Source organism: Nomascus leucogenys, chromosome 5 (assembly GCF_006542625.1).
Source record: "Nomascus leucogenys isolate Asia chromosome 5, Asia_NLE_v1, whole genome shotgun sequence".
Classification (NCBI taxonomy): domain Eukaryota; kingdom Metazoa; phylum Chordata; class Mammalia; order Primates; family Hylobatidae; genus Nomascus; species Nomascus leucogenys.
In genome coordinates this window covers 19,782,527-19,809,240 of record NC_044385.1, presented here as the reverse complement: position 1 = coordinate 19,809,240, position 26,714 = coordinate 19,782,527, and the positions used below count along the sequence as shown (strand labels likewise).

Genomic DNA, 26,714 nt, shown 5'->3' with positions numbered 1-26,714 from the left:
GCTACCTGGTGGCAGCGAGGAGGAGAATCAGGGAGAGTGGTGCTGGGGCGGCAGGGAGGGAGGCTCTGCAGACAGGCGGAGTGGGGATGGGCCAGTAGGGCTAGTCAGAGGTGTACGGGGAGGGACATGAGTTCCTGGGACTGGGCTAGGGTATGTGGTTATGGTTCGGAAGTGGGGGTTTGAGGAGGACTGCAGGGGGTGGGGCTACATGGGGCGGGGCCTACCCTGCTCTTGGTGGGCTGGGACAGCGGGCAGGACCTGGGCGGTGGAAGTGGGAGTGTGGGATATGGGAGGGCAGGGCAGGCAGAGGTGGGCGCACTCCCCTTGCTGGTGGTCTGCTCTGTGGAGCAGGTCCTAGCACAGCTCTAAGGGGGACACTCGGCCTGACCACCTGCTGGCCCCTGGCGGGCAGACATGGGCTGTTGGGGCCTAGCAGGGTCTGGGTCCTTGGCTGCCCAAGACCCTCAGTGCCTTGTCGGAGCCTGTGCCTGGGAGCCTGGAGCACCGTCTCTGATCCACCCCATGCCCCCACCACGCTCACAGAGCTGCCAGTGACCCTCGTGCGCCCGCTGCGGGACAAGATTGCCATGGAGAAGCACCGCGGTGTGCTGGAGTGTCAGGTGTCCCGGGCCAGCGCCCACGTGCGGTGGTTCAAGGGCAGTCAGGAGCTGCAGCCCGGGCCCAAGTACGAGCTGGTCAGTGATGGCCTCTACCGCAAGCTGATCATCAGCGACGTCCAGGCAGAGGACGAGGACACCTACACCTGTGACGCCGGTGATGTCAAGACCAGTGCACAGTTCTTTGTGGAAGGTGCAGGCAGGGAGGGCAGCTCTGCAGGTTGCTTTTGTTGGGGGGAGTCTCCCAGGTCCATGGTTTGCCCTACACTCCTGGAGACGCTGGGTCCGGGCAGCTCAAGAGGATGCTAGCATGCATCTAGTGGGGTGGGGGCTTGTTCCCAGGAAGGAACCCTGCCGGAGGGGCAGCACGTCTTATCCGCGGGATCCACCAGCGACTGCTCCTCCCCAACAGAGCAATCCATCACCATTGTGCGGGGTCTGCAGGACGTGACAGTGATGGAGCCTGCTCCTGCCTGGTTTGAGTGTGAGACCTCCATCCCCTCAGTGCGGCCACCTAAGTGGCTCCTGGGGAAGACAGTGTTGCAGGATGGGGGGAATGTGGGCCTGGAGCAGGAAGGCACGGTGCACCGGCTGATGCTGCGGCGGACCTGCTCCACCATGACCGGGCCCGTGCACTTCACCATTGGCAAGTCTCGCTCCTCTGCCCGCCTGGTGGTCTCAGGTGAGCGCTCCCGCCCCGGTGGGTGGATGTGGGGCAGAGCCACAAGAGGACAAGGTTCAGGGCTGTTGGGAGGCCTGGACAGGGCTGTGGGTGGGTACAGGGCAGGGCTGTGGGAGGAGAAGGCTTAGGGCAGTGACTGGACACAGTTCAGGGCCACAGATGGATATCACTCAGGGCCAGGGGAGGACACAGTTCAGGATCACAGAGGGCACAGTTCAGGGCCAGGGGAAGACACAGTTCAAGGCCATAGGTGAGCAGGCTCAGGGCTCGGCAGGCAGGGCAGGGTGATTGGTTCCTGTGGCGCCGTGGCCCAGCCTGTCCCCACTCCCTGCAGACATCCCCGTAGTCCTCACACGGCCATTGGAGCCCAAGACAGGGCGTGAGCTGCAGTCAGTGGTCCTGTCCTGCGACTTCCGGCCAGCCCCCAAGGCTGTGCAGTGGTACAAGGATGACACGCCCCTGTCTCCCTCTGAGAAGTTTAAGATGAGCCTGGAGGGTCAGATGGCCGAGCTGCGCATCCTCCGGCTCATGCCTGCCGATGCTGGTGTCTACCGGTGCCAGGCGGGCAGCGCCCACAGCAGCACTGAGGTCACTGTGGAAGGTGGGGCATGAGGGGCATGGGGCTACTGAGAGGGTTTTGGGGAGGGGTTGCCTGGTGATGTGGGCACTGAGGCCCGGTGTGTCTCTTGCAGCGCGGGAGGTGACAGTGACAGGGCCGCTGCAGGATGCAGAGGCCACGGAGGAGGGCTGGGCCAGCTTCTCCTGTGAGCTGTCCCACGAGGATGAGGAGGTCGAGTGGTCCCTCAATGGGATGCCCCTGTACAACGACAGCTTCCATGAGATCTCGCACAAGGGCCGGCGCCACACGCTGGTACTGAAGAGCATCCGGCGGGCTGACGCGGGCATAGTACGCGCCTCCTCCCTGAAGGTGTCAACCTCTGCCCGCCTGGAGGTCCTAGGTGAGTCGTCCTACGAGTCTTTGGGACGTCCCACTAGGGATGGGACAGGCGCTGGCCTCCCCTCACCCTCTTATCCCTCCTGCAGTGAAGCCGGTGGTGTTCCTGAAGGCGCTGGATGACCTGTCCGCAGAGGAGCACGGCACCCTGGCCCTGCAGTGTGAGGTCTCTGACCCCGAGGCCCATGTGGTGTGGCGCAAAGATGGCGTGCAGCTGGGCCCCAGCGACAAGTATGACTTCCTGCACACGGCGGGCACGCGGGGGCTCATGGTGCATGACTTGAGCCCTGAAGACGCTGGCCTGTACACCTGCCACGTGGGCTCCGAGGAGACCCGGGCCCGGGTCAGCGTGCACGGTGTGTGGCTGCGGGCACGGCGGAGCTCGGGGAAGGGAGGTGTGCTGGGTGGGCATGGATGTGGGGCCAGCCACTACCTGGGTGGCCCACGTCATTCTCTGAGATTGAAGGGCTGCTCTGCTGAGCCGGGGAGGTCAGGGGAGCCTTCTGGGGAAGCCATGGCTTGACGTGGTCCTGTGAGGCCTGCGTGCAGGCAGGTGGACCCAGGGACGATGGGTCCCGGAGCCAGGGTTGGAGGCTGTGCTGTCCCTGCCTGGTGGTCCCGACATAGCCTGGGGATGTTGCCCTGTACCAGAGGACGTGTCTGCATGGAAGCCACCAGGCTAGTGTGGGGACACCAATGGGGATGGCCAGGGAGAAGCCAAGATGCCAGGCAGGGGCTGTGAATAGGCCACGTCTCTGTCCTTCACGGGGCCCCAGCAAGGCCTCAAGGCCACTGGGCTGGCAGGGTAGAGCCATCCCTGAACCCAGCCCTGCAGCCTTGGGGGCGTGCGTGCCCTGGAACCTGTCCTGCTTTTCAGGGGCAGTTCCCTCAACTGCAGCGGGGCTACCTAGCCCCCTCTGTGTGTGTGCCTGGTCCCAGTGGCATTCTCATGTGGGTGACAGGTGGCGTAACCAGCCTGTTTGCTGGTCCTTGACAGTCTTGTAACGAGATGGGGAAGGGGCAGGAGGCATGGCGAGTTTGTCCTGGAGCCGGGACTAGCCTACCTGGGGGCCCCTCATCCGGGGTCCTGTGCCTCCTCTCCTCCCTGTGACAACCATGGGTTCTCCCTCTCCCTGCCACCCTGATTGGAGCTCAGAGCTGTTGGTTATGCAGGTGCCAGGGGACAGCCAGCTCCAGCGGAGGGGCATCTACTCGTTGGCTGATGCAATGTGGCACCCTGTCCCCCAGGGCCTGGCCTCTCCCAGGGTCTGGTCCCTGTGGGGTCTGGTCCCTCTAAGGGATCCAGCCCCTCCTGGGGTCTGGTCCCTGTGGGCTCTGATCCCTCCCAGGGTCTGGTCCCTTGGGCTCTGATCCCTCCCAGGGTCTGGCCCAGGGCAGTGCTGTCCTCTCACCTGGCCTGACAGTCTCTGATGGCCCGCAGATCTGCACGTGGGCATCACCAAGAGGCTGAAGACAATGGAGGTGGTGGAGGGGGAGAGCTGCAGCTTCGAATGCGTCCTGTCCCATGAGAGCGCCAGCGACCCGGCCATGTGGACAGTCGGTGGGAAGACGGTGGGCAGCTCCAGCCGCTTCCAGGCCACACGTCAGGGCCGAAAATACATCCTGGTGGTCCAGGAGGCTGTGCCGAGTGATGCCGGGGAGGTGGTCTTCTCTGTGCGGGGTCTCACCTCCAAGGCCTCACTCATTGTCAGAGGTGGGCAGGGCCTGCCGGACGGGGGCTTATCACCTGGGCTGAGGAGTGGGGACCCTGGGCCTGTCCCCAGGAGTCCAGGAGCTGGGGCCCCCTGGCTGCAAAAGCTGGTGGGGGTGCTTTTGGGCTCTGCCTCCCCCAGCTGCTGCAGAGCACCCCTTCTAGAAGCCACAGGGCCTGAGGCATCTGCTGGATGCTGGGGGCAGTTCTCGCATGGAATTGGGGTCGCACTCTTCTCTGAGCTCTGATATAGGCCTGGATTCTTTTCCAACCCGTGGTCTGAGTGCCCTGAGCACTTGGTAGCTCCCGGAGCTGTGGCTCACAGGGCCAGTCTGGCAGCACCGGCCTGAGGCCCCAGCCACCTGCTCCGCTGACATCACCGCCTGCGCCCGAGTTTGCGTCCCTGACGAGCACACTTGGTGCAGCTCTGTGGGGCACACTCAGAGGATGCCAGCGTGGGCCTGAGAGATGCCAGGGGATAAAATTCCGTAGTTTTTGATCTTTCTGCCTCCTGAGTCCCACCATGGTGACAGTGGAGACACTAACATTCCAGGACTCTGAAGCTCCTGAGGGCCGAGGTCCCAGAGTTTGGGGGTTGCAGGTTCTGTTGTCTTGGTCGCCAGAGAGTGAATGTTCTCAGATGCTTGTCCTTGCCCCAGTCCTGGTCATGGTGGAGGTGGTAGGTTTTGGCTGGGTCTGTGCCTAGGGCTATGGCTGTAGCCCAGATGGTGGCTGGGGATGTGGCTGCAGTCATCTGTGGCTGGCGCCATGGCCCTGGCTGTGCTTCAAGGGCAGCTGTCCCTGCTCCCTTCAGAGAGGCCAGTGGCCATCATCAAGCCCCTGGAAGACCAGCGGGTGGCACCAGGGGAGGACGTGGAGCTGCGCTGTGAGCTGTCACGGGCGGGAACGCCCGTGCACTGGCTGAAGGACAGGAAGGCCATCCGCAAGAGCCAGAAGTACGATGTGGTCTGCGAGGGCACGATTGCCATGCTGGTCATCCGCGGGGCCTCGCTCAAGGACGCGGGCGAGTACACGTGTGAGGTGGAGGCTTCCAAGAGCACAGCCAGCCTCCGTGTGGAAGGTAAATGCCGCAGGAGCCCCACGCGTGGCCCTGGAGTGGCTTCTCTGCCCTAGCGGGGCACGGGGCCACCCCCTGGAGCCTGAGCTCCTCTGTCCCAGGTGGAAGGGCTCAACTCAGGTCCCAGAGCTTCCGCAGCCGGGCCTGGAAGATAACGGGGCCGGCCTGGGGTCTGTGCAGACCTCACGCCCCACCTATTCTGCCTCCATCTCCCTGCCCCAGAAAAAGCCAACTGCTTCACAGAGGAGCTGACCAACCTGCAGGTGGAGGAGAAAGGCACAGCTGTGTTCACGTGCAAGACAGAGCGCCCCGCGGCCACAGTGACCTGGCGCAAGGGCCTCTTGGAGCTACGGGCCTCAAGGAAGCACCAGCCCAGCCAGGAGGGCCTGGCCCTGCGGCTCACCATCAGTGCCCTGGAGAAGGCAGACAGCGACACCTACACCTGCGACATTGGCCAGGCCCAGTCCCAGGCCCAGCTCCTAGTGCAAGGTGAGGCGGCCAAGTGTGCTCGGGCCTAGGCTTTGAATGGCACTGGAGACTTGGAGGTGGACAGGCCCAGCCTCAGTTTCTTATCATGAGGGTATAGGGATGCACCCTGGGTGGTCACTGAGGCTCCCCAGCATGGCTGTGAATGAGCTGCTGGTGCTCACTTACTCATGTGTTTATTTGCTCACTGTGTGTTTCTCCCACATGCCCTGTGTGCCTGGCCCCCATGTGTGAGCTCAGCATGTATCTGTACATACAACCTGTCACCCTTATCCCAGAGAGACAGCCTGACTCGGCCGTGCCAGGCAGCCTCAGGTGCTCCCAGGGAAGAACTGATGGTCATTAGGGTTGTCATTGAGAGTTACAGTGGCATTTTAGTCTTTTTCTTGTTTACAACAGCATACCTGAAACTGGGTAATTTATAAAGGAAATAAATTTACTTCTTACAGCTCTGGAGGCTGGGAAGTCCAAGGTCAAGGGGCCACATCTGGTGAGGGCCCTTTTGCTGACAGGGACTCTCTGCACAGTCTCCAGGGGATGGCACGGGGCATCCCATGGGGAGGGGGCTGAGTTGCTAGCTTGGGCCTCTCTTCATCTTCTTTTAAAGCCACCACTCGCATGAAAGCACTTTAACCCATTAACCTGTTAACCCATTGATCCATGAATGGATTAATCCATTCCCGCCTTAGACCCAATCCCCTCCTAAAGGCTCCACCTCTTAATATTGCCACATTGGGATTAAGTTTCAACATGAGTTTCCAGGGGAACATTCAGATCATAGTAGATGGTTGTTTGATCTTACTGTTTGGCTCCACATTTGAGTGGCAGGCAGAGTGAGAGCTGTCATTCTCTCCACTCTGTAGATAAGAAAACTGAAACTTTAGTGGATCCATGGCCAGGGCAAGGTCATCAGGCACATTGGGATCAGAGCAGGCGAGGCCCAGCCCCCTCACCGCAGCCTTCACTTGGCTCTGAAATCCCGGGCTGGTGTCCAGAGCTGAGTTTGCAGGAGGTCCCTACTGGGGTCTGACCACAGGGCGTTCACAGGGTTCAGTATTTGAAAGGCCCCAGTTGTGATCATCAGAAGTAACGTAAACCAGGAATCATCACTGATTTTTTCTCTCCAATGGATTTGGTGACCCTGGTGAAAGCATTCTGTTAGCACAGTAAAGCCCCATGATCTAATAAAGTTGGTACCCATAGTTAATTTTTAAAAAAGCCATCAAGAGTGAGAGTCATAAGCTAACAAAAGATGCTCTTTTAAAGTTTAACATGGCTGGGCTCAGTGGCTCACGCCTGTAATCCCAGCACTTTGGGAGGCTGAGGCAGGTGGATCATGAGATCAGGAGTTCTAGACCAGCCTGGCCAACATGGTGAAACCCCATCTCTATTAAAAATACAAAAATTAGTCAGGCATGGTGGCACGTGCCTGTAATCTCAGCTACTCAGGAGGCTGAGGCAGGAGCATTGCTTGAACCCGGGAGGCAGAGGTTGCAGTGAGCCAAAATCGCGCCACTGCACTCCAGCCTGGGAGACAGAGTGAGATTCCGTCTCTACAAAAATAAAATAAAATAAAAATTTAACGTATGAGGATGTCGACTGGCCTGGTCTGGGAGCCAAAGCCATTTCCTTGTGTGCCATCCACTGATGAGAGCTCTTCCTCCATGTTCATTGCCTGGGCTGGGGTCAGCTTCTTTGAGGTGGAGTTGTGCCTGCAGGACACTCGTGCATGCAGAAGGAATCTGAATGCAGGACCTGTCTCGATATTCAGAAACGCTCATCTCTTACCATCCCTAATTCAACAGCCAAAAAACCTCGTTTCTAGGAATTCACATTTCCTATCTTCTAAGCATTTGATTTAAATTTCAACATAAGTGTAGCCATTTTTTTTTCACACTCCTGTTTCATCTGTTACTACAAGAGTTAATTTCATGGCACAATTGTAATGATACACACAGCTGGGTAAGTAGGTTTGGGAGCCAACTGCTCCTGGGAGCACAGCTTGGAAAGGGGGCAGGAGTGTGCTCTCCTGGGTTCTCAGGAGGCTGCAGACTCACCCAGCAAGCCTTGCAGAAGGACCTCCAAGGTGCAGAGAGGTGGGCTCGGGGCTCCCAGTGGTCCTCAAACAAGTGTCTTTGGACCGTTCAAACTCTGACCCACTTACTGTTTTCAGAGTTCTGTCCCTACAAACTTGTTAAAACACAGCCACCTTACTCTGTCCTGGGGAGCACTGCTGGCTGAGCCTGCCCAGGATGGTGGGGCCCCTGAGCAGTCTGTGCCTTTGCAGGCCGGAGAGTGCACATCATCGAGGACCTGGAGGATGTGGATGTGCAGGAGGGCTCCTCAGCCACCTTCCATTGCCGGATCTCCCCGGCCAACTATGAGCCTGTGCACTGGTTCCTGGACAAGACACCCCTGCATGCTAACGAGCTCAATGAGATCGAGGCCCAGCCTGGGGGCTACCACGTGCTGACCCTGCGGCAGCTGGCGCTGAAGGACTCGGGCACTATCTACTTTGAGGCGGGTGACCAGCGGGCCTCAGCCACCCTGCGGGTCACTGGTGGGTCGCATGCCCACGTCGCACATGTTGCTCAGAGCTGCAGACAGGTGGAGAGGTGGATGGCAGCTCAGCCATGTGCCCAGTATCCCTGGGCTCACAGAGAAAGCACCATTGGCTTACTGTGGGGTGGGGGCTCAGAAGGCTGAATTGGGCTCTTTCAGGATGAATGCTTCCGCATGGTTTGCAGAACTGTGCTTGGCGTGGCCCGGGCCAGGCTGCATCCCCACTGGGGCAGGAGCCGCATGGAGCCTGCCCCGTTCCCTCCGCAGCCTGTTGCGTGGCCCCAGCATGAGGGTGGCTGGTGGGTGCTGAGCCAGGGTATTGCCTGGTCCGCAGTGAGACCCAGGGTCTCTCCCTGTTGGCCCCTCCAGCGGCAGCACGACAGGATCCCACATGCTCCTGCTTCTCTCTCTGTCCCCCAGAGAAGCCAAGCATCTTCTCCCGGGAGCTCACAGATGCCACCATCACAGAGGGTGAGGACTTGACCCTGGTGTGCGAGACCAGCACCTGCGACAGTCCTGTGTGCTGGACCAAGGATGGGAAGACCCTGCGGGGATCTGCCCGGTGCCAGCTGAGCCACGAGGGCCACCGGGCCCAGCTGCTCATCACTGGGGCCACCCTGCAAGACAGCGGACGCTACAAGTGTGAGGCTGGGGGCGCCTACAGCAGCTCCATTGTCAGGGTGCACGGTGAGCCCCAGCAGCCCCAAAGCCCCGCCACAGGCCAGGTGCCTACAGCTCTCTTCTCAGGCAGCACCGTCTTCAGGGCAGGGCATGTGCGCCCACAAGGAGCCCAAGGCGGGAGGACCCAGGTTCCCGTACATCCTGTATGGGGCACCCATGGCTCCCCGTGTCCTTTCTGGCTCTCCCTGGCACCTTGTCCACCCTGCTTGGCTTCCGCCCTGGCCTGTGCCACCTGCAGGAGCCGCCCCGCAGAGCTGTCTCCTCTGCGTCTCTGAAGGGCCATCCCTCTGTGCATGCCTGTGTCCCTGACCTCCTATCTTAGGAGGTGCCAGCCACAGTGTGTTAGGGCCCACTGTGACCTCTTTTGACCTTACTTTCCTCATCACAGCCACGCTTTGAGGTCTGGGCTAGGGCTTCCAACTGTGAATTTGGCCGGCACAGGTCCCTCACACCCCGTCCTTCTGTTCTCCTGCTTGGTTCACCCTTTCTATCCCTCACCCTCAGAGCTGCCCCTTTCCAGAAGTCTCAAGGTCGCTGCCACAGGCCCCAAAGGAGAAGGGGGACCCTGCAGCTGATGTCCCCAGCCCTCCACCACCTATAGGGGACCCCTAGTGGACTTCAGTCGGGGGAGGGCAAGCTGAGCCTGTGCCTGTCTGCAGCACGGCCAGTGCGGTTCCGGGAGGCCCTGAAGGACCTGGAGGTGCTGGAGGGTGGTGCTGCCACACTGCGCTGTGTGCTGTCATCTGTGGCTGCGCCCGTGGAGTGGTGCTGTGGAGACAAGGTCCTGAGGCCGGGTGACAAATACAGCTTACGCCAGGAGGGTGCCGTGCTGGAGCTGGTGGTCCGGGACCTCCGGCCGCAGGACAGCGGGATGTACTCATGCTCCTTCGGGGACCAGACTACTTCTGCCACCCTCACGGTGACTGGTAAGCATCTCCGTCCACCCTGCCCATGTGGCCCAAAGATGCCACTTCCTCCAACGCAGGGGAGCAAAGACGATGCTCTCTGTGTCTGACTTTCCTGCAGCCCTGCCTGCCCAGTTCATCGGGAAACTGAGAAACAAGGAGGCCACAGAAGGGGCCACGGCCACGCTGCGGTGTGAGCTGAGCAAGGCAGCCCCCGTGGAGTGGAGAAAGGGGTCCGAGACCCTCAGAGATGGGGACAGATACTGCCTGAGGCAGGACGGGGCCATGTGTGAGCTGCAGATCCGTGGCCTGGCCATGGTGGACGCCGGGGAGTACTCGTGTGTGTGTGGAGAGGAGAGGACCTCGGCCTCACTCACCATCAGGGGTAAGACTGTGTGTCCAGAGCCGTGTCCGGTGTCCAATTTTTTACCTCTGCTGTCAGTCACACCTGTTCCAGTCTCCCCGACTGTGCCATGCACTTCCCAGCACATCACGGAATCCCTTCCAGCTTTCTGGGCTGTGGAAGGAACCAGGAGAACCTGGCATTTGCAGCCAGACTCCCACCCTCGAGGCACTCTGGGACCTGTCCTGTGGGAGTCTGTCTTGTCCTCCATCTCGCCATGGCCTGTCCGCTTGTGCTTCCCAGAGTCTGATCCCCTCTGTGTCTGTCTGTCCATCCCTCCCCAGCCATGCCTGCCCACTTCATAGGAAGACTGAGACACCAAGAGGGCACAGAAGGGGCCACAGTCACGCTGCGGTGTGAGCTGAGCAAGGCGGCCCCCGTGGAGTGGAGGAAAGGGCGTGAGAGCCTCAGAGATGGGGACAGACACAGCCTGAGGCAGGACGGGGCTGTGTGCGAGCTGCAGATCTGTGGCCTGGCTGTGGCAGATGCTGGGGAGTACTCCTGTGTGTGTGGGGAGGAGAGGACCTCTGCCACTCTCACCGTGAAGGGTAATGACTGCCCCTGGCCACGTGCATGGGTGGCTATGTCCGAGCGGGTGTGCACATTCCTGCCTTGTGCCCACGTCTGCACTGTGGCCTTCCCTGTCTTTCTGCATGTGGTTCCTTCATTCCTTCAGTAGGGATTCCCCACAGCTGCTGCGTGTTACCCACCTCAGGAGCAGGAAGATAGCAGAGAAGAGAGGGCTGTTTGAGCCCTACGGGGTTGTAGGCAGAGACAGAGGATGTGGGGAGAACCAAATCATTAGAAAAGTGAGATCACAGATCTTCTCCATGGTAAACACTAGGAAGGCAGGAAGGCAATCAAGGAGGAGCCCCAGAAGCGGAACACAGACGGGAGTTGGGGGATGGCAGGTGGGCTGGAGTGCACAGCCAGGAAGGGGAGGGTCCATTGTGAGGAGGAGAGAGGCAGGGTGACTTTGGGGAGGAGGTGATGGGGGTGACTGTGGAGGGGAGGTGATGGGGGTGACTGTGGAAAGGAGGTGATGGGGGTGACTGTGGGGAGGAGATGGGGGTGAGTGTAAGGAGGAGGTGATGGGGGTGAGTGTGGGGAGGAGGTGATGGGGGTGACTGTGGAGAGGAGGTGATGGGGGTGACTGTGGGGAGGAGATGGGGGTGAGTGTAAGGAGGAGGTGATGGGGGTGAGTGTGGGGAGGAGGTGATGGGGGTGAGTGTGGGGAGGAGGTGATGGGGGTGAGTGTGGGGAGGAGGTGATGGGGATGAGTGTGGGGAGGAAGTGATGGGGGTGACTGTGGGGAGGAGGTGATGGGGTGACTGTGGGGAGGAGCAGCCACAGTGACTCTTCGTGTGTGAGCCAAGCAGAGCAGCTGTGTGGAGTGGAAGAAGGGGCCCAAGATGATCCAAGATGGGGGCTTTGACCAGGACGGGACGTCCGGAGCCCTGTGGCCTGCCTGCGGCAGATCTAGGGTGTCCTCATGTGTAGGGGGTGGGAGTGGATCTCAGCCATGGCTGGGTCCCCTGGGGACGTGAGGCTGCAGGACTCGCCCTGGGCCCTGAACCTCTCAGTCACAGCAAGGAGAGGATTCCAGCCTCAAGCCACCAGCAGAAGGGGCAGAGCCCTGCAGGCCTGGCCTCGTGTGTCTGTGGAGCTGGGACCCATGGCCCGGTGTGGCTGGTGGCGTGGCGTGGCGTGTGCAGGTGCTCGGGGCCTTGGAGGGCCTGGCTCGCTTCCGTCAGGGAAAGCACACGGGATAAAGCCGGCCCAGGTGGAGGGCCTGGGCACCTTACAGGGAATGCAGGGTAGGACTCTCCCAAGCTCGAGGGCCTTCTCGCCCAGGACTCTGGTGGTCTCCCCTCACACTGCAAGGAGGGATCCCTCAGGCCAGTGAAGGGGCAGGTTCTGGGGGCCAGGCACAGCCGTCTGGATGCCAGTGCCTGAAGCAGGTAGCTCCGGTCACAGGCACAAGTGTCATAGACCTTTGTGGAGATGCCCGGCCTCCATGCACCTCCAGCGGTGTTGACAGTACAGCTTCCATGGCATGGAGGCACCACACCACCAGGCTCGCCAGGACACCCCAGAGGGGCAGAGACTTTGGGCCCTGTCACACGGCTGTGTAGCATGTTGGAGAGACACAGAGACACAGGGGCCCAGGGGCTAATCTGCATCCTCCTCAGACTGGTGGCTGAAGAGCAGATGACCAGAGTGGACCCCTGCTGGCTGCCTGAGGCAGTTGCTTCCAGAAGTGGGCGAGTTCCGGGGAAGCTTCAGGTGGTGGGTGCCCTGCTGGACCCCTCTGGTGCCTCCTAAGAGGGCACCCTTGCATGCTGGAAGTTTCCACCGGACCCCGAAGCCCCAAGGATGCTCCGAGCTGCAGTTCCCCTGGGGGTGTCCAGGGGATGAAGCTGGGCACTCTGAGGCTCCAGTCTCCATCTGGTGGGCTGGGAAGCCACCCAGCCTCAGTGCACAGGAGACAGTGGCCCTCACCTGTCCCTGTGATCCATGGCTATCTCCTGCACGCAGGGCATGTCCGGGTGGACGGTTCCTTCGTGTATTCAGTTGGTCATTTCTTATCTGCTGGACCCATGCACCAGGGCACCTGCTGCGTGGGGTTCCTGCTTGCATCATGAACACAGGGTGACAGTCAAAGTGGAGGGTGGCACCCTCCTCTCTCCCAGCAGTAGGCTCCTTACTCCCTGTCTGCCCTGGGCTCTGGCCGCAGGAGCAGCAGGAACTGATGAGAAGCAGGAGCCTGGATGATTTTGTGGGAGATTTTTAGACAGCTGATTTTGTGTCTTTTTCCTCCAGCTATTCAACAAGATCATGAGGCTGGGTGCGGTGGCTCACACCTGTAATCCCAGCACTTTGGGAGGCCAAGGCAGGAGGATAATTTGAGCTTAAGAGTTCCAGGCCAACCTGGGCAACCCAGGGAGACCCTATCTCTACAAAAAATATAAAAATTAGCTGGTTGTGGTGGTGTGCACCTGTGGTCCCAGCTACTCAGGAGGCTGAGGTGGGAGGATTGGTTGAGGCCACAAGTTTGAGGCTTCAGTGAGCTGTGATGGCACCACTGCACTCCAGCCTAGGCGACACACTGAGACCCTGTCTGAAAAAGAAAAAAAAATTTTGAAGGAGCTATGAAATAGGGAGCCACAGAATGAGACCAGGGCCACAGTGTAGTGTAACTGAGCCACCAGGCTGGTCTTGGGCCCTTGAGCATGATGACAGATTGGGTCTGAGCCAGGATGGGCTGCAGAAGATCCTGGGGATGGGGAGATCCCGTTTGGTTCCATCTCTGCCTCCCCATCTCATGCATGGGTCCTGTGGCCATTCCATGTGTCTGCCATCATCTTGGGGTCCCTGCTAGGATTCCAGCTCCTCTGTGTCCTGGGCGGCTTTCCCCTGCATGTCCACGGCCAGTCTATTCTCTGCTCCCAGGGCACTGTTTCACATCAATGTGTCCATGCTTTAAGTCCTAGTTTCCTCCAAAGCGGGAGTGTGTCCTTGCTGAGTGTCCCCAGGTGTCTCCAGAGGGCCTCATGGTCTTTATGTCCTCTCCAGCCTTGCCAAACAGGTTCATAGAAAGTATGAGGCCTGAGGATGCCTCAAAAGGGGCCACACCACGATGCTAATGGGCTGGACCATGGGAAGCTGCAGTGCACAGCCTGTACTCAGCACGCCCCAGGAGCGGCCCGTGTTCAGATGGCTTCCCTGTCTTCTCTGTGTTGTCCATGTCCTATCTCTTCTGTGGGCTCAGAGGGTGTGATTGTGGCCATCTCTTTCTGATCCTCCAGCCCTGCCGGCCAAGTTCACAGAGGGTCTGAGGAATGAAGAGGCCGTGGAAGGGGCCACAGTCATGTTGTGGTGTGAACTGAGCAAGGTGGCCCCTGTGGAGTGGAGGAAGGGGTCCAAGAACCTCAGAGATGGGGACAGATACATCCTGAGGCAGGAGGGGACCAGGTGTGAGCTGCAGATCTGTGGCCTGGCCATGGCGGATGCCGGGGAGTACTTGTGTATATGCGGGCAGCAGAGGACCTCAGCCACACTCACCATCAGGGGTAAAGATCATATGTGGCCTTGTGGACCCGTGGCTTGGTGTCTACATGTCACCGAGTCATCCTCATCTTCCAGTGTGGCACAGCCCCTGTGGCAACCCTGGGGTTGTCTTCTTTCCACCTGAGGTCCTCCGGTTGTCTCCCACCTACCCTTCTTGTCCAGGAGGTGTCCTCATGCTCATGTTCATCCCTTTGTGTTCTCTGTTATTCCCGGGCCATTTGCTTCCTCCCCATGTGAATGTTTATTTGCTCCTTCACATGTGGTCCTTTGGCGGTTTGTGTGGCTCCTTGTGGGTGTCCATGTCCCATCCACAGAGTCTTCCAGACAGTCTGATGATCTCACAGACTGCTTGGTCCTTCCCAGCCCTGCCTGCCAGGTTCATAGAAGATGTGAAAAACCAGGAGGCCAGAGAAGGGGCCACGGCCGTGCTGCAGTGTGAGCTGAACAGTGCAGCCCCTGTGGAGTGGAGGAAGGGGTCTGAGACCCTCAGAGATGGGGACAGATACAGCCTGAGGCAGGACGGGACCAAATGTGAGCTGCAGATTCGTGGCCTGGCCATGGCAGACAGTGGGGAGTACGCGTGCGTGTGCGGGCAGGAGAGGACCTTGGCCGTGCTCACCGTCAGGGGTAAAGGCCACATGTGGCCAAGGAGAGCCATCTTCTGGTGTCCATGTACTGATGTCATGCCGTGTGTCTGTACTCACCCCATGTGCTCTCCCTGCATCTGCACCACCCTGTTCCCATCACTCTACAGAGTCCCTTCCAGCCTCCAGAGCTGTTGTGGGAACCAGGAGAAACCGGCCTTGCAGCCAGCTTCCACCCCATGTGCCTCCAAGGATGGGCTCCATCATGTTGTCCTGTTGGCTTCTGTACCTTGCCCTTCATGCTGTCCTGTCCTCCCCCCACAGAGTGCTCCAGAGACTCTCACAGTCCTCGTGTGTGTCTGACATACTCTGGCTCTGGCAGCCAGAGTTACATGAAGTGTGAGGACTCAGGAGGCCATGGAAGGAGCCACAGCTACAGTGCTGACAGGCTGGAGCATGGGAAGCCCCAGTCCACAGCCTGTGCTCAGCACACCCCACGTGTGGCCTGTGTCCAGTTAGGTTCTATGTCTTCTCTGTGCCATCCATGTTCTGTATCTTCCATGTGCTCAGAGAGCATGATTGTGTTCATATATTCTGACCCTCCCCCAGCTCTACCCATCAAGTTCACAGAGGGTCTGAGGAACAAAGAGGCCACAGAAGGGGCAACGGCCACGCTGCAGTGTGAGCTGAGCAAGATGGCCCCCGTGGAGTGGTGGAAGGGGCATGAGATCCTCAGAGATGGAGACAGACACAGCCTGAGGCAGGATGGGGCCAGGTGTGAGCTGCAGATCTGCGGCCTGGTGGCAGAGGACGCTGGGGAGTACCTGTGCATATGCGGGAAGGAGAGGACCTCAGCCATGCTCACCATCAGGGGTAAAGGCCACATGCGGCCAAGCAGCGCCGTGCTCTCGTGTCCATGTGTTGACGCCATCCATCTCTGCCCATGCTGCGTTCTCTCCCCATGTCTGTGCCCGCCTGTGTAACTGCATGAGCTTCTTCCAGCCTCCAGGGCTGTTGCAGGAAGCAGGAGGAGGCAGCCTCTCTAGCCGGCTCCCACTGTGTGCCTCCGAGGACTCTGTTGACATTGTCACGTTGGATTCTGTGTCTTCTATCCTGTCACATTCTTTCCCCTGATGTTCTCTGTGTGTTTCTGACCCTCTCTGGGCCTGGGTGCCAGAGATTGCTGTGAAGGTTGAGATGTGAGGAGGCCACAGGAGGGGCCATGGCCATGTGCTGTACAGTCTGTACTGAGGGAAGTCCCAGTCCACAGCCTGTGCTCAGCACACCCCCATGCGGCCTGTGCCCATTTGGGTTCTGTGTCTTGTCTCTGCCATCCACGTCCTTCCTATCTCTTCCATGTACTCAGAGAATGTGATCATATCTGTGTTTTTTGACCTCCCCAGCCATGCCTTCCAAGTTCATAAAGGGTCTGAGGAATGAAGAGGCCACAGAAGGAGCCATGGCCACGCTGTGGTGTGAGCTGAGCAAGGTGGCACCGGTGGAGTGGAGGAAGGGGCATGAGACCCTCAGAGATGGGGACAGACACAGCCTGAGGCAGGATGGGTCCAGGTGTGAGCTGCAGATCCGTGGCCTGGCTGTAGTGGATGCCGGGGAGTACTCATGTGTATGCGGGCAGGAGAGGACCTCAGCCACACTCACTGTCAGGGGTAAAGATTGTGTGTAGCTGTGTAGACCATGGCTTGGTGTCTACACATCTCTGTGTCACCACCTTCTGCCTTCAAATGTGGCATGGTTCTGTGGCAACCCCATGGTTGTCTGTCCTTTAACCGGGGTCCTCTGGGCATCTCCCTCTTCCCGTCTTATCCAGGAGGTGTCCTCACCTGCATGTCCTTCTCCTTTTGTGTTCTCTGTTCCTCTGGGGCCATTTGTTTCCTCCCCATGTGTACATTTGTTTGCTCTTTCATGTGTGGTCCTTTGGTGGTTTGTGTGGCTCCTTGTGAGTGCCCATGTCTAGTCCACAGAGTACTCCAGATGGTCTGATAATCACAATGACTGCTTGGTCCTTCCCAGCCCTGCCTGCCAGATTCATAGAAGATGTGAAAAACCAGGAGGCCAGAGAAGGGGCCACGGCCATGCTGCAATGTGAGCTGAGCAAGGCGGCCCCCGTGGAGTGGAGGAAGGGGTCTGAAATCCTCAGAGGTGGGGACAGATACAGCCTGAGGCAGGACGGGACCAGATGTGAGCTGCAGATTCATGGCCTGTCCATGGCAGACACTGGGGAGTACTCGTGTGTGTGCGGGCAGGAGAGGACCTCGGCCACAGTCACCATCAGGGGTAAAGACCACATGTGGCCACCTGAGTGATTCCTGTCTTCTCCCACCTAACCCACATGATCTGTGCTCTCCCAGTGCCTCTTGATGTCATTGCCATCTCATTCAATCACTCCCCTGTGTGATACATCCCACAAATGCACCTGGAACCCACTTGGATGACCTAATCTAGGGCCTGGGAATATGGACCTCAGGGGTGAATAGGGCAGGGACCCAAAGGAGAGCCCCACAGACAGACGTCAGGGTCCAGGAGAGCTGTCTGGGGCCACTGGCATCTTGCTGGGGCTTGCACATGTGCGTGGGCTCTGGGGCCCCAGGCCTAGAGGTGAGGGCCTGTGTTTCTGCTGATGGGCATGCACAGTAGGGTTGGGGGCTCACCGAGGAGGTGGTCAGGCCAGGCCCCACTGAATCTGCTGAGAACGTTTGAGTAGTTCCTGTGGTCATGCCAGGCTCCTGAAGGACTGCTGCCTTTATCTGCTCAGCGGACACAGCAGAGCACTGCATCTGGGTAACTTCACAGCAGATGTTTATTTTCTCAGACTTCTGGAGTCTGAAATTCCAAGATCAAGGAGTCACTCGGTTGGTTTCTCCTTAGGCCTCTTTTCTTGGCTTGTAGATACTCTGGTCATATTGGATTGGGCCCATCATAACAACCTCATTTTACCTTTCAAAGATACTATTTCAGTACAGTGACATTGTGAAGTACTAGGGGTTAGGATTTCAACATACATGGATTTGGTGAGGGGACTCAATTCAGACCATGACATTCTGCCCTCTGGCTTCCCACAATTAATTACTTTCTAACATGCAAAATACACTTACTCCTTCCTAACAGCCCGTAATCTTAACCCATTCCAGCATCAACTCAAAATCAAAATCTCATCTGAATGCATCTAAGTCAAGCGTGAGGGAGGTGAAGTATGAGTCATTCCGAGGCAAAATTCTTCTTCAGTTGTGAAGCATGAAACCAGACAAGTTTTGTGCTTCCAAGATGCAATGGTGGTGCAGGCATAGGATAGACGTTCCTGTTCAAAAGAGGGGAGGTTGGAAGGAAAAAAAGGGTCATGGATTTTATGCAGGTCTGAACCTAGCAGAGCAAATTTCACTAGATTTTAAGGCTGATGACTCAGTACAGTGGCTCACGACTATAATCCTAGCACGTTGAGTGGCCGAGGCAGGAGGATTACTTGAGGCCAGGTGTTCTAGACCAGCCTGGAAAATATAGCAAGACCCTTTTTCTAAAAGAAAAAAAAAATTGTTAGGTGTAGTGGTGCACATCTGGGGTTCCAGTTACTAGGGAGGCTGAGGCATGAAGATCACTTGATCACTTGAGGCTGCAGTGAGCTATAATTGTACCACTGCACTCCAGCCTGGGTGACAGTGAGACCCCATCTCTACTTTTTTTTTCCAAAGTCTGAAAAATAATTCTCTTTGACTTAATTCCAGTCCTCCGTGCCAACCAGAGTGTTATCCCCAATCTCTCAGACCTGGGTAATATCTTATCCACTTATCCTTGGGTAACAGCCTCTCCCCCTCCGTTCTGGGAAGAGGTGGTCCTGATCCCTGGACCTCTAGTGGCAGTGGCAGCCCTGCTGATGCCTTTGGGGCCATTGTTTTATTTTGAAGGGTAAGACATGTTTGCAGCCATATAGTGATATTAGCTCATTCTGTTGAATCCCTGAAGTCTGATAGCCTTCCTTCATTTTATCCCACCTCAATCCAGTTCACTCCAATCTGCTGGTATAAGATTATCAAAAACTGAGTTGGCCTCCCATGCAATTCATGGAGGTCCACACCATCAGACAAGAGGCTTTTCCAGATAACTGCATCTCTATTCCTGGCTTCTGTTGAGATGACTAATTGGATCCATAAATTGCACACCTGGTGCTTTAGCAAATGGTTATCTACCCACACCCTTGATGTTCTCTTCAGAACAGTTTCTCATTTTTTACCATGTGGTTAGGCTGAAGAATTTCCAAAGCTTCAAGTATTGGTTCCTTTTTTATTTACAATTTCTTCTTCAATTTATTTCTCTCCTCTTGCACTTCACAATAAGCAGCAAAGAGAAAACAGGTTTCACCTTCAACACTTTACTTAGAAATTTCCTCAACTAAACATGCAAAATTGTATTGTTTCTTAGTCCTACCTTCCACACACAACAACACAATTCGGAAAAGTTCTTTGCCACTTAATAATGAGGATCGCCTTTCCTCCCCTTTCCAATAACCTGTTCTTTATTTCCATCTGAGGTCTGACCAGAAGCATTTTTAATGTCCATCTTTCCATGAACAGGTTGTTCACAGCAATCTAGGTTTTTTCCAACATGCACTTCAAATATCATCCAGCCTCCACCCATTACCCAGTTCCAAAGCCACTTCCACATTTTTAGATAATTGTTACAATGGCACCCTATCCCTGGTACCAATATTTGTGTTAGTTTTCTGACTAGAAGTCTAGGTTGAAGTGTTATTAGGTTGACTTCCTCCGAGGCTTCTCTCCTTGGCTTGTTGATGCAGTCTTCTGTTTTTTCACATGGTCATTCCTCAGTGTGTCTCTGTGTCCTAATATCTGCTTTTTATAAGGACACCAGTCATATTGGAGTTGGGCACACCCTGACAACCTCATTTAACCTTAGTTGCCACTTTAGAGGCCCTATCTTTAATACAGTCATGCTCTGAGGTTCTAGAGGTTAGGTTTGAACATATGAATTTGGGGGGACACAATTAGACCATAACGGGGTAACCAGGGTGGGGCTTGCTCCTTTGTACCCTGTGAGCTCTCACTCTGCCTAGAATCAGGAGGGAAGAGAGGACAGCAGGTTGAAGGGTCAGAGGTGTGGCGTAGAAGCCACATCTGGAGTCTGTTGGGGGTTTTGGTGATTGAGCCAAGGCAATGTGTATCCACTAAAGTCAGGACAGGAGCAGTGAGGTGGAGACAGCAGGTCCTTGTGTGGGCTGGGATGGTTGGCAGTGAGCCGAGGTATGCCCATGCATGAGCAGTGCTGGATGGAAGCCCTGCCTGGAATGGGTATCTCCTGTATGAGAATGGGGAAGCAGGTGTCAGGACAAGGAGGTGCCTCCTATGAGGCTGGAGAGAGAGAAGAGAGAGATGCATCACATTATTGCATATGTGGAAGTTGCAGGAGCCTGTCTTGCTTCCTAGTAATGATAGGACATGAGTAGGACAAGATGCCCTTTGAGAAGAGATCCAGGATGGAGCCCATCTCCCAGCCAATCTGCACCTCATAGGCAGAACACAGGAAGACCTCAGTCTCACATGGTCTTTGGTCCGCCTTATCCCATATCTTCGAGATCTACTTCTGTTTCCTTCCTGCATAATCAGGTTGTGTCCCTCAGATCCTCCAGAGGGTTTGATGGCTTCTGTCCATGTGACCCTTCCTAGCCCTGCCTGCACGATTCACTCGAGATCTGAAGACCAAGGAGACCTCAGAAGGGGCCACAGCTACACTGCAGTGTGAGCTGAGCAAGGTGACCCCTGTGGAATGGAAGAAGGGCCCTGAGACCCTCAGAGATGGGGGCAGATACAGCCTGAAGCAGGATGGGACGAGGTGTGAGCTGCAGATCCATGACCTGTCTGTGGCGGATGCTGGGGAATACTCATGCATGTGTGGACAAGAGAGGACCTCGGCCATGCTCACCGTCAGGGGTAAAGTCCATCTGTCCAAATCTGCATTCTGGTGTCCAGTTGTTCACTTCTTGCCATCAATCTCTGCTCATTGCATGGTCTCCCCCAGACTGCCACACTGTTCACTTCATGCCACGCTATCCCTTCCAGCTTCCTGGGCTGCTGAAGGAACCAGAAGAAACTCTCATCTACATCCAGATTCCCATGCCTGTGATACTGTGGGCCCTGTCTTATTGGATTGTGTCTTGTCTTTCATCTTGTCATGTCCTGTCTACCAGCACTTTCCAAGGAATTTAATGTTCTCTGTGTTTTTTCACTCTCTCTGGCCCTGCATGGCAGATTCACGTTATCTCTGAGGCCTGAGGAGCCCACGAAGGGGCCATGATTGTGATGTTACCAGGCTGAACAGAGGGAATCTATAGCCTGTGCTTGGCATACCCTGCATGTGGTCTGTGTCCAGTTGGGGTTTGTGTCTTCTCTGTGCCATCCATGTCCTGTGTTTTTCATGTGCTCAGTGTAATTGTGTCCATGTCTTTCTGATCCCTCCACCAGCCCTGCCTGCCAGGTTCACAGAGGGTCTGAGGAATGAAGAGGCCATGGAAGGGGCCACAGCCACACTGCAATGTGAGCTGAGCAAGGCAGCCCCTGTGGAGTGGAGGAAAGGCCTTGAGGCTCTCAGAGATGGGGACAAATACAGCCTGAGACAAGATGGTGCTGTGTGTGAGCTGCAGATTCATGGCCTGGCTATGGCAGATACCGGGGTGTACTCATGTGTGTGTGGGCAGGAGAGGACCTCAGCTACACTCACTGTCAGGGGTAAAGATCCTGTGTGGCCATGTGGGCTTGTGGCTTGGTGTATACACCTCTCTGTGTCACCACCTTCTGCCTCCAAATGTGGCACATCTCCTGTGGAAACCCTGTGATTGTCTGTCCTCTAACTGGGGCCCTCTAGGTATCTCCTGCCTCCCCTTCTCATCAGGAGATGTCCTCCTGCTTATGCACGTCCTTGTGTGTTCTCTGTGCCTCCTGGGCCATTTGCCTTCTCATTGTTTGTGTATTGCTCATCTTGCTATGGTCCTTTGGTGGTTTGTGTGGCTCCTTATTGGTGTCCATGTTCTGTCCAAAAAATCCTCCAGACAGTCTGATGATATCAGTGACTGTTTGGTCCTTCTCAGCCCTGCCTGCCAGATTCATAGAGGACATGAGAAGCCAGAAGGCCACAGAAGGGGCTACAGTCACACTGCAATGTAAGCTGAGAAAGGCAGCCCCCGTGGAGTGGAGAAAGGGGCCCAACACCCTCAAAGATGGGGACAGATACAGCCTGAAGCAGGATGGGACCAGGTGTGAGCTGCAGATTCGTGGCCTGGTCATAGCAGATGCTGGAGAATACTCGTGCATATGTGAGCAGGAGAGGACCTCAGCCATGCTCACTGTCAGGGGTAAAGACCACATGTGACCACCTGAGTGACTTCTGTCTTCCCCTACTTAAGCCACATGGTCTGTGCTCTCCCAGTGTCTCTCAATGTTGTTGACATTTTATTCAGTCACTCATCTGTGTGGTCCATCTCACAAATGCACACTGAGAACCCACTTGGATGGCCTAATCTAGGGCCTGGGCATACAGACCCCAGGGGTGAATAGTGCAGGGTCCCCAGGTGTCAGGGAGAGCAGCAGGTAGGTGTCAGGGTCCAGGAGAGCTGTCTGGGGCCCCTGCTGTCTTGCAAAGGCCTGTGGATGTCCACCAGCTCTTGGGCCTCAGGCATGGAGGTCAGGAAATGTATGTCCTTTGACAGACAAAGCGATGGCTCAGGCCAGGCCCCTCTTCAGTCTGGTCAGTGTTCTGACTGATCCTTGTGGTCATTCCAAGCTTCTAAAGGAGTATTGTCTTCATCTGCTCAGGCTAACTTAAAGCACTGCAGACAGGGTAGCTCAAATAACAGATTTATTTTCTCAGAAATATGGGGCTGAAATCTCAAGATCATGGTGTCAGCTCCTCTCTTCTTATAGATAGCTGTCTTCTCCCCGTGTCTTCACATGGATGTCCCTCTGTGTGCATATGTGTGTCCTAACCTCTTTTTATAAGAGCACCAGTCATACTGGATTTGGAACCACCCTAACAACCTCATTTTACCTTTCAATGATTGTCTTTAAATACAGTAATATTCTGAAGTGTACTGGGGGTTAGGATTTCAACATATGCATTTTTTCTGAGGCACAATTCAGACCATAACACTCCACCATCTGGATTCTCAAAATTCATGGCCTTCTCATGTGCAAAATATGTTTACTTCTTCCTAACAGTCCCAAATCTTAGCCCATTTCAATATCAACTAGTCCGAATCGCCTCTAAATATCATCTGAGTCAACTGTGAGGGAGACAAAGTGTGACTCATACAGAGGCAAAATTTTTCTTCATCTGTGAGGCTGTGAAGTCAGACAAGTTATTTGCTTTGAAGTCACAATGGTGGGACAGGCATAGGATGGACATTCTGAATCAGGGAGAAACTGGAAAGGAGAAATGAGTCATGGGTCCCAAGTAAGGTGTAACCCTAGCAGGACAAATATCATTAGGTTTTAAGGCTTTGGATTAATGCCTAGTCCTCTGGACCCAACAAGGTTGCTACTCTACCCCCTCAGCCCTGAGTGGAGGTGTCTGGCTCTTTGTAACTGAGGAGGAGACAGCCTTACTTCCAGGCCTGTGCCCTCTACCCCCTGGTTATAATGCCATGCCTATCAACCCCGAACGAACTTTTGGGTCATTATTCCTTTTTCTTGCAGAATATCATGTTTATATCCATGTAGCTCTATTGGACCATCCTGTGGATTCTCAGAAGTCTGACAACCTTCCTTCATTTTGTCCCATCTCTGTTCCAGTCAGTTCAAGCTAGCAGCATTTCCTCTGGTATAAAGGTCTCAAAAACTTTGTCCCATGCGATCCATGTGGGTCAAAGCCACCAGACGAAAGAGTTCTCCACAGATCTTTCCTTGATAATCTCATTTTTATTACTGGCATCTGCTGAGAGGGCTGAATGGATCCATAAACCACACACCTGGATCCATAAACCTGAATGGATCCATAAACCACAAACCATTCGCTAATGGTTGTCCAGTGTTGATATTCTCCCCAGAATAATGCTTTCTCTTTTTTTTTTTTTTTTTTTTTTTGCAGTATGTATAGCCTGAAAAGTTTTCTGTATGTTCAAGCTCTGGTTCCTTTTTGCTTAACAAATCCTTTCTGAATTTATCTCTCTCCTCTCACATTTTCATATTAGAGAGAAACCAGGCTATGGTTTCAATTCTTTGCTTAGAAACTTCCTCAGGTAAATATATTCAATTTTGTTGTTTGCAAGTCCTACCGTCCACAAAACACTAGAATAAAATTTGACCCGGTTTTTGGCCACTTTATAACAATGACTGTCTTTCTCCAGTTTTTAATAATATGTCCCCCATTGTCATCTGAGGCTTGACCAGAATCACTTTTAGCACCCATGTTTTCACCAACAATTGCTGCCTGCAAACACTGTTTTTCAGCATGCACCTGAAATATCTTTCAGCTACCTCCCATTACCGAGTTCTGAAGCCACGTCCACGTTTATAGGTATTTGTTTCTTTGACAAATAGCTATAGATAAATGGATAAATGGATGAATGGTACCCACTCCTGGTACCAAAGTCTGAATTTGTTTGCTTGGGTTGCCATAAAGAAAGTATCATAGACTGGGTGGTATGAATAACAGGAATGTATTTCCTCACCATTCTGGAGGCCAGATGGTTGAGATCCAAGTGTCAGTAGGGTTGGCTCCTTCTGAGGCCTCTCTCCTTGGCTTGTAGACAGCTGTTTTCTCTGTGTCTTCACTGGTCCTTCTCTGTTTGTGTCCTAATCTCCTTTTCTTATAAGGACAGCGTTTATATTGGATTAGATGCCACCCTTGTGATCCCATTTAGCATTAATCACCTCTTTAAAGGCCCTATCTCAAAAACAGTCATATTCTGAAATAGTGGAAGTTAGGACTTCAACATTTGACTTCTGTAGACACACAACCCATAGCAGTCTATGGCTATGTAATCGGGTTAGGCCCTGCTCTGCTAACTTGTGAGCCCCCTGCCTGGAGTCAGGAGGCAAGAGAGAATGGTAGATTGGAGGTTCAGAGGTGTGGTTCAAGGCCACATCTCGTGTCTGTCATGATCTAGGTGATATGAGTCAGGGTAATATGTGGGAATGTGGATTCAGTAGGGTCAGTCCAGGAGCATGTTGGATGGAGGTAGCAGGGCCTTGTGTGGGCTGGGATGTTGTATGGTGAGCCCAGGTGTATCTAGGCATGGGCACTGCTGGATGGAAGCCCTGTCTGGTCAGGCTATCTGTTGTGTGAGGGATGACAATGGGGCAGTGGATGTTGCGACCAGAAGGTGCCTACTGCGTCATCATAGAGAGATGTCCATCACATTACTGCATATGTGGGTTGCAAGTTGGAGGAGCCTGTCTTGCTTCCCCATAATGAAAGTTCACAGGTAGGATAAGATGCCCTCTGAGAAGAGATCCAAGATGGAGCCCGTCTCCCACCCAATCTGCACCTCACAGGCAGAATGCAGGAAGTACTCACTGTCAAATGCACTTTGGTCTGCCTCATCCCAAGTCCCTCCAGCCTTCCTGCTTCTGTTTTCTTCCTGGATGTTCAGGTGTGTCCCTCATATCCTCCAGAGGGCTTGATGGCTTCTGTCCATATGACCCTTCCTACCCCTGCCTACCCAATTCCCTCAAGATCTGAAGACCAAGGAGGCCTCAGAAGGGGCCACAGCCACACTGCAGTGTGAGCTAAGCAAGGTGGTCCCTGTGGAGTGGAAGAAGGGACCTGAGACCGTCAGAGATGGGGACTGTGTTCTCTGTTCCTCCTGGGCCATGTGCTTTCTCACCATCTGTACATTCATTTGCTCATTCTGCCATGGTCCTGTGGTGGTTTGTGTGCCTCCTTGTGTGTGTCTGTGTCCTGTCCACAGAGTTGTCCAGTTAATCTGATGATCTCAGTGACTGCTTGGTCCTTCCCAGCCCTGCCAGCCAGATTCATAGAAGATGTGAGAAATCACGAAGCCACAGAAGGGGCCACAGCTGTGCTGCAGTGTGAGCTGAGCAAGGCGGCCCCCGTGGAGTGGCGGAAGGGGTCTGAGACCCTCAGAGATGGGGACAGACATAGCCTGAGGCAAGACGGGACAAGGTGTGAGCTGCAGATTCGTGGCCTGGCTGTGGAGGACACTGGAGAGTATTTGTGTGTGTGCGGGCAGGAGAGGACCTCAGCTACACTCACTGTCAGAGGTAAAGATCCTGTGTCGTCACATGGACTTGCGGCTTGGAATCTATGTGTCTCTGTGTTACCACCTTCTACTTCCAAAGGTGGCAGCCCTGTGGGAACCCTGAGGTTGTATGTCCTCTAACTGGGGTCCTCTGGACATCTCCTGCCTCCGCTTCTCCTCATCAGGAGATGTCCTCCTGTTCATCCCCATCCCTGCGTGTTCTCTGTTCCTCTTGGGCCATGTGCTTTCTCGCCTTCTGTACATTCGTTTGCTTATTCTGCCGTGGTCCTTTGGTGGTTTGTGTGGTTCCTTGTGTGTGTCTGTGTCCTGTCCACCGAGTTGTCCAGATAGTCTGATGATCTCAGTGACTGCTTGGTCCTTCCCAGCCCTGCCGCCCAGATTCATAGACAACATGACAAACCAGGAGGCCAGAGAAGGGGCCACGGCCACACTGCAGTGTGAACTGAGCAAGGCGGCCCCTGTGGAGTGGAGGAAGGGACCTGAAACCCTCCGAGATGGGGACAGACACAGCCTGAGGCAGGATGGGACCCGGTGTGAGCTGCAGATTCGTGGCCTGGCTGTGGTGGATGCTGGGGAGTACTCATGCGTGTGTGGGCAGGAGAGGACCTCAGCCACACTCACCATCAGGGGTAAAGATCACATGTGGCCAAGCAAAGCCATGTTCTGGTGTGCCAGTATTGATTTCATGCCGTCCGCCTCCACTCATTCCGTGTCGTCTCCCTGTGTCCATGTCATCC

At 55.4% G+C, this 26,714-nt stretch overlaps 1 protein-coding gene across 2 annotated transcripts in view; it reads left to right on the top strand.

Annotated features, from left to right (window-relative positions):
• Positions 1–26,714, top strand: part of OBSCN (obscurin, cytoskeletal calmodulin and titin-interacting RhoGEF) — a 168,049-nt gene that overhangs the window by 66,817 nt on the left and 74,518 nt on the right. For both annotated transcript variants that reach the window (XM_030812735.1, XM_030812734.1), the window contains 23 exons: positions 544–810; positions 1,030–1,299; positions 1,634–1,900; positions 1,992–2,258; positions 2,344–2,610; positions 3,696–3,968; positions 4,780–5,046; positions 5,266–5,532; positions 7,817–8,089; positions 8,512–8,778; positions 9,432–9,698; positions 9,799–10,062; positions 10,365–10,628; positions 13,890–14,153; positions 14,515–14,778; positions 15,345–15,608; positions 16,139–16,402; positions 16,767–17,030; positions 20,429–20,692; positions 21,224–21,487; positions 21,847–22,110; positions 25,715–25,978; positions 26,343–26,606. In XM_030812735.1, the coding sequence (XP_030668595.1) occupies positions 544–810; positions 1,030–1,299; positions 1,634–1,900; positions 1,992–2,258; positions 2,344–2,610; positions 3,696–3,968; positions 4,780–5,046; positions 5,266–5,532; positions 7,817–8,089; positions 8,512–8,778; positions 9,432–9,698; positions 9,799–10,062; positions 10,365–10,628; positions 13,890–14,153; positions 14,515–14,778; positions 15,345–15,608; positions 16,139–16,402; positions 16,767–17,030; positions 20,429–20,692; positions 21,224–21,487; positions 21,847–22,110; positions 25,715–25,978; positions 26,343–26,606 (6,120 nt within the window). The remainder of the gene's footprint in view (positions 1–543; positions 811–1,029; positions 1,300–1,633; positions 1,901–1,991; positions 2,259–2,343; positions 2,611–3,695; positions 3,969–4,779; positions 5,047–5,265; positions 5,533–7,816; positions 8,090–8,511; positions 8,779–9,431; positions 9,699–9,798; positions 10,063–10,364; positions 10,629–13,889; positions 14,154–14,514; positions 14,779–15,344; positions 15,609–16,138; positions 16,403–16,766; positions 17,031–20,428; positions 20,693–21,223; positions 21,488–21,846; positions 22,111–25,714; positions 25,979–26,342; positions 26,607–26,714) is intronic.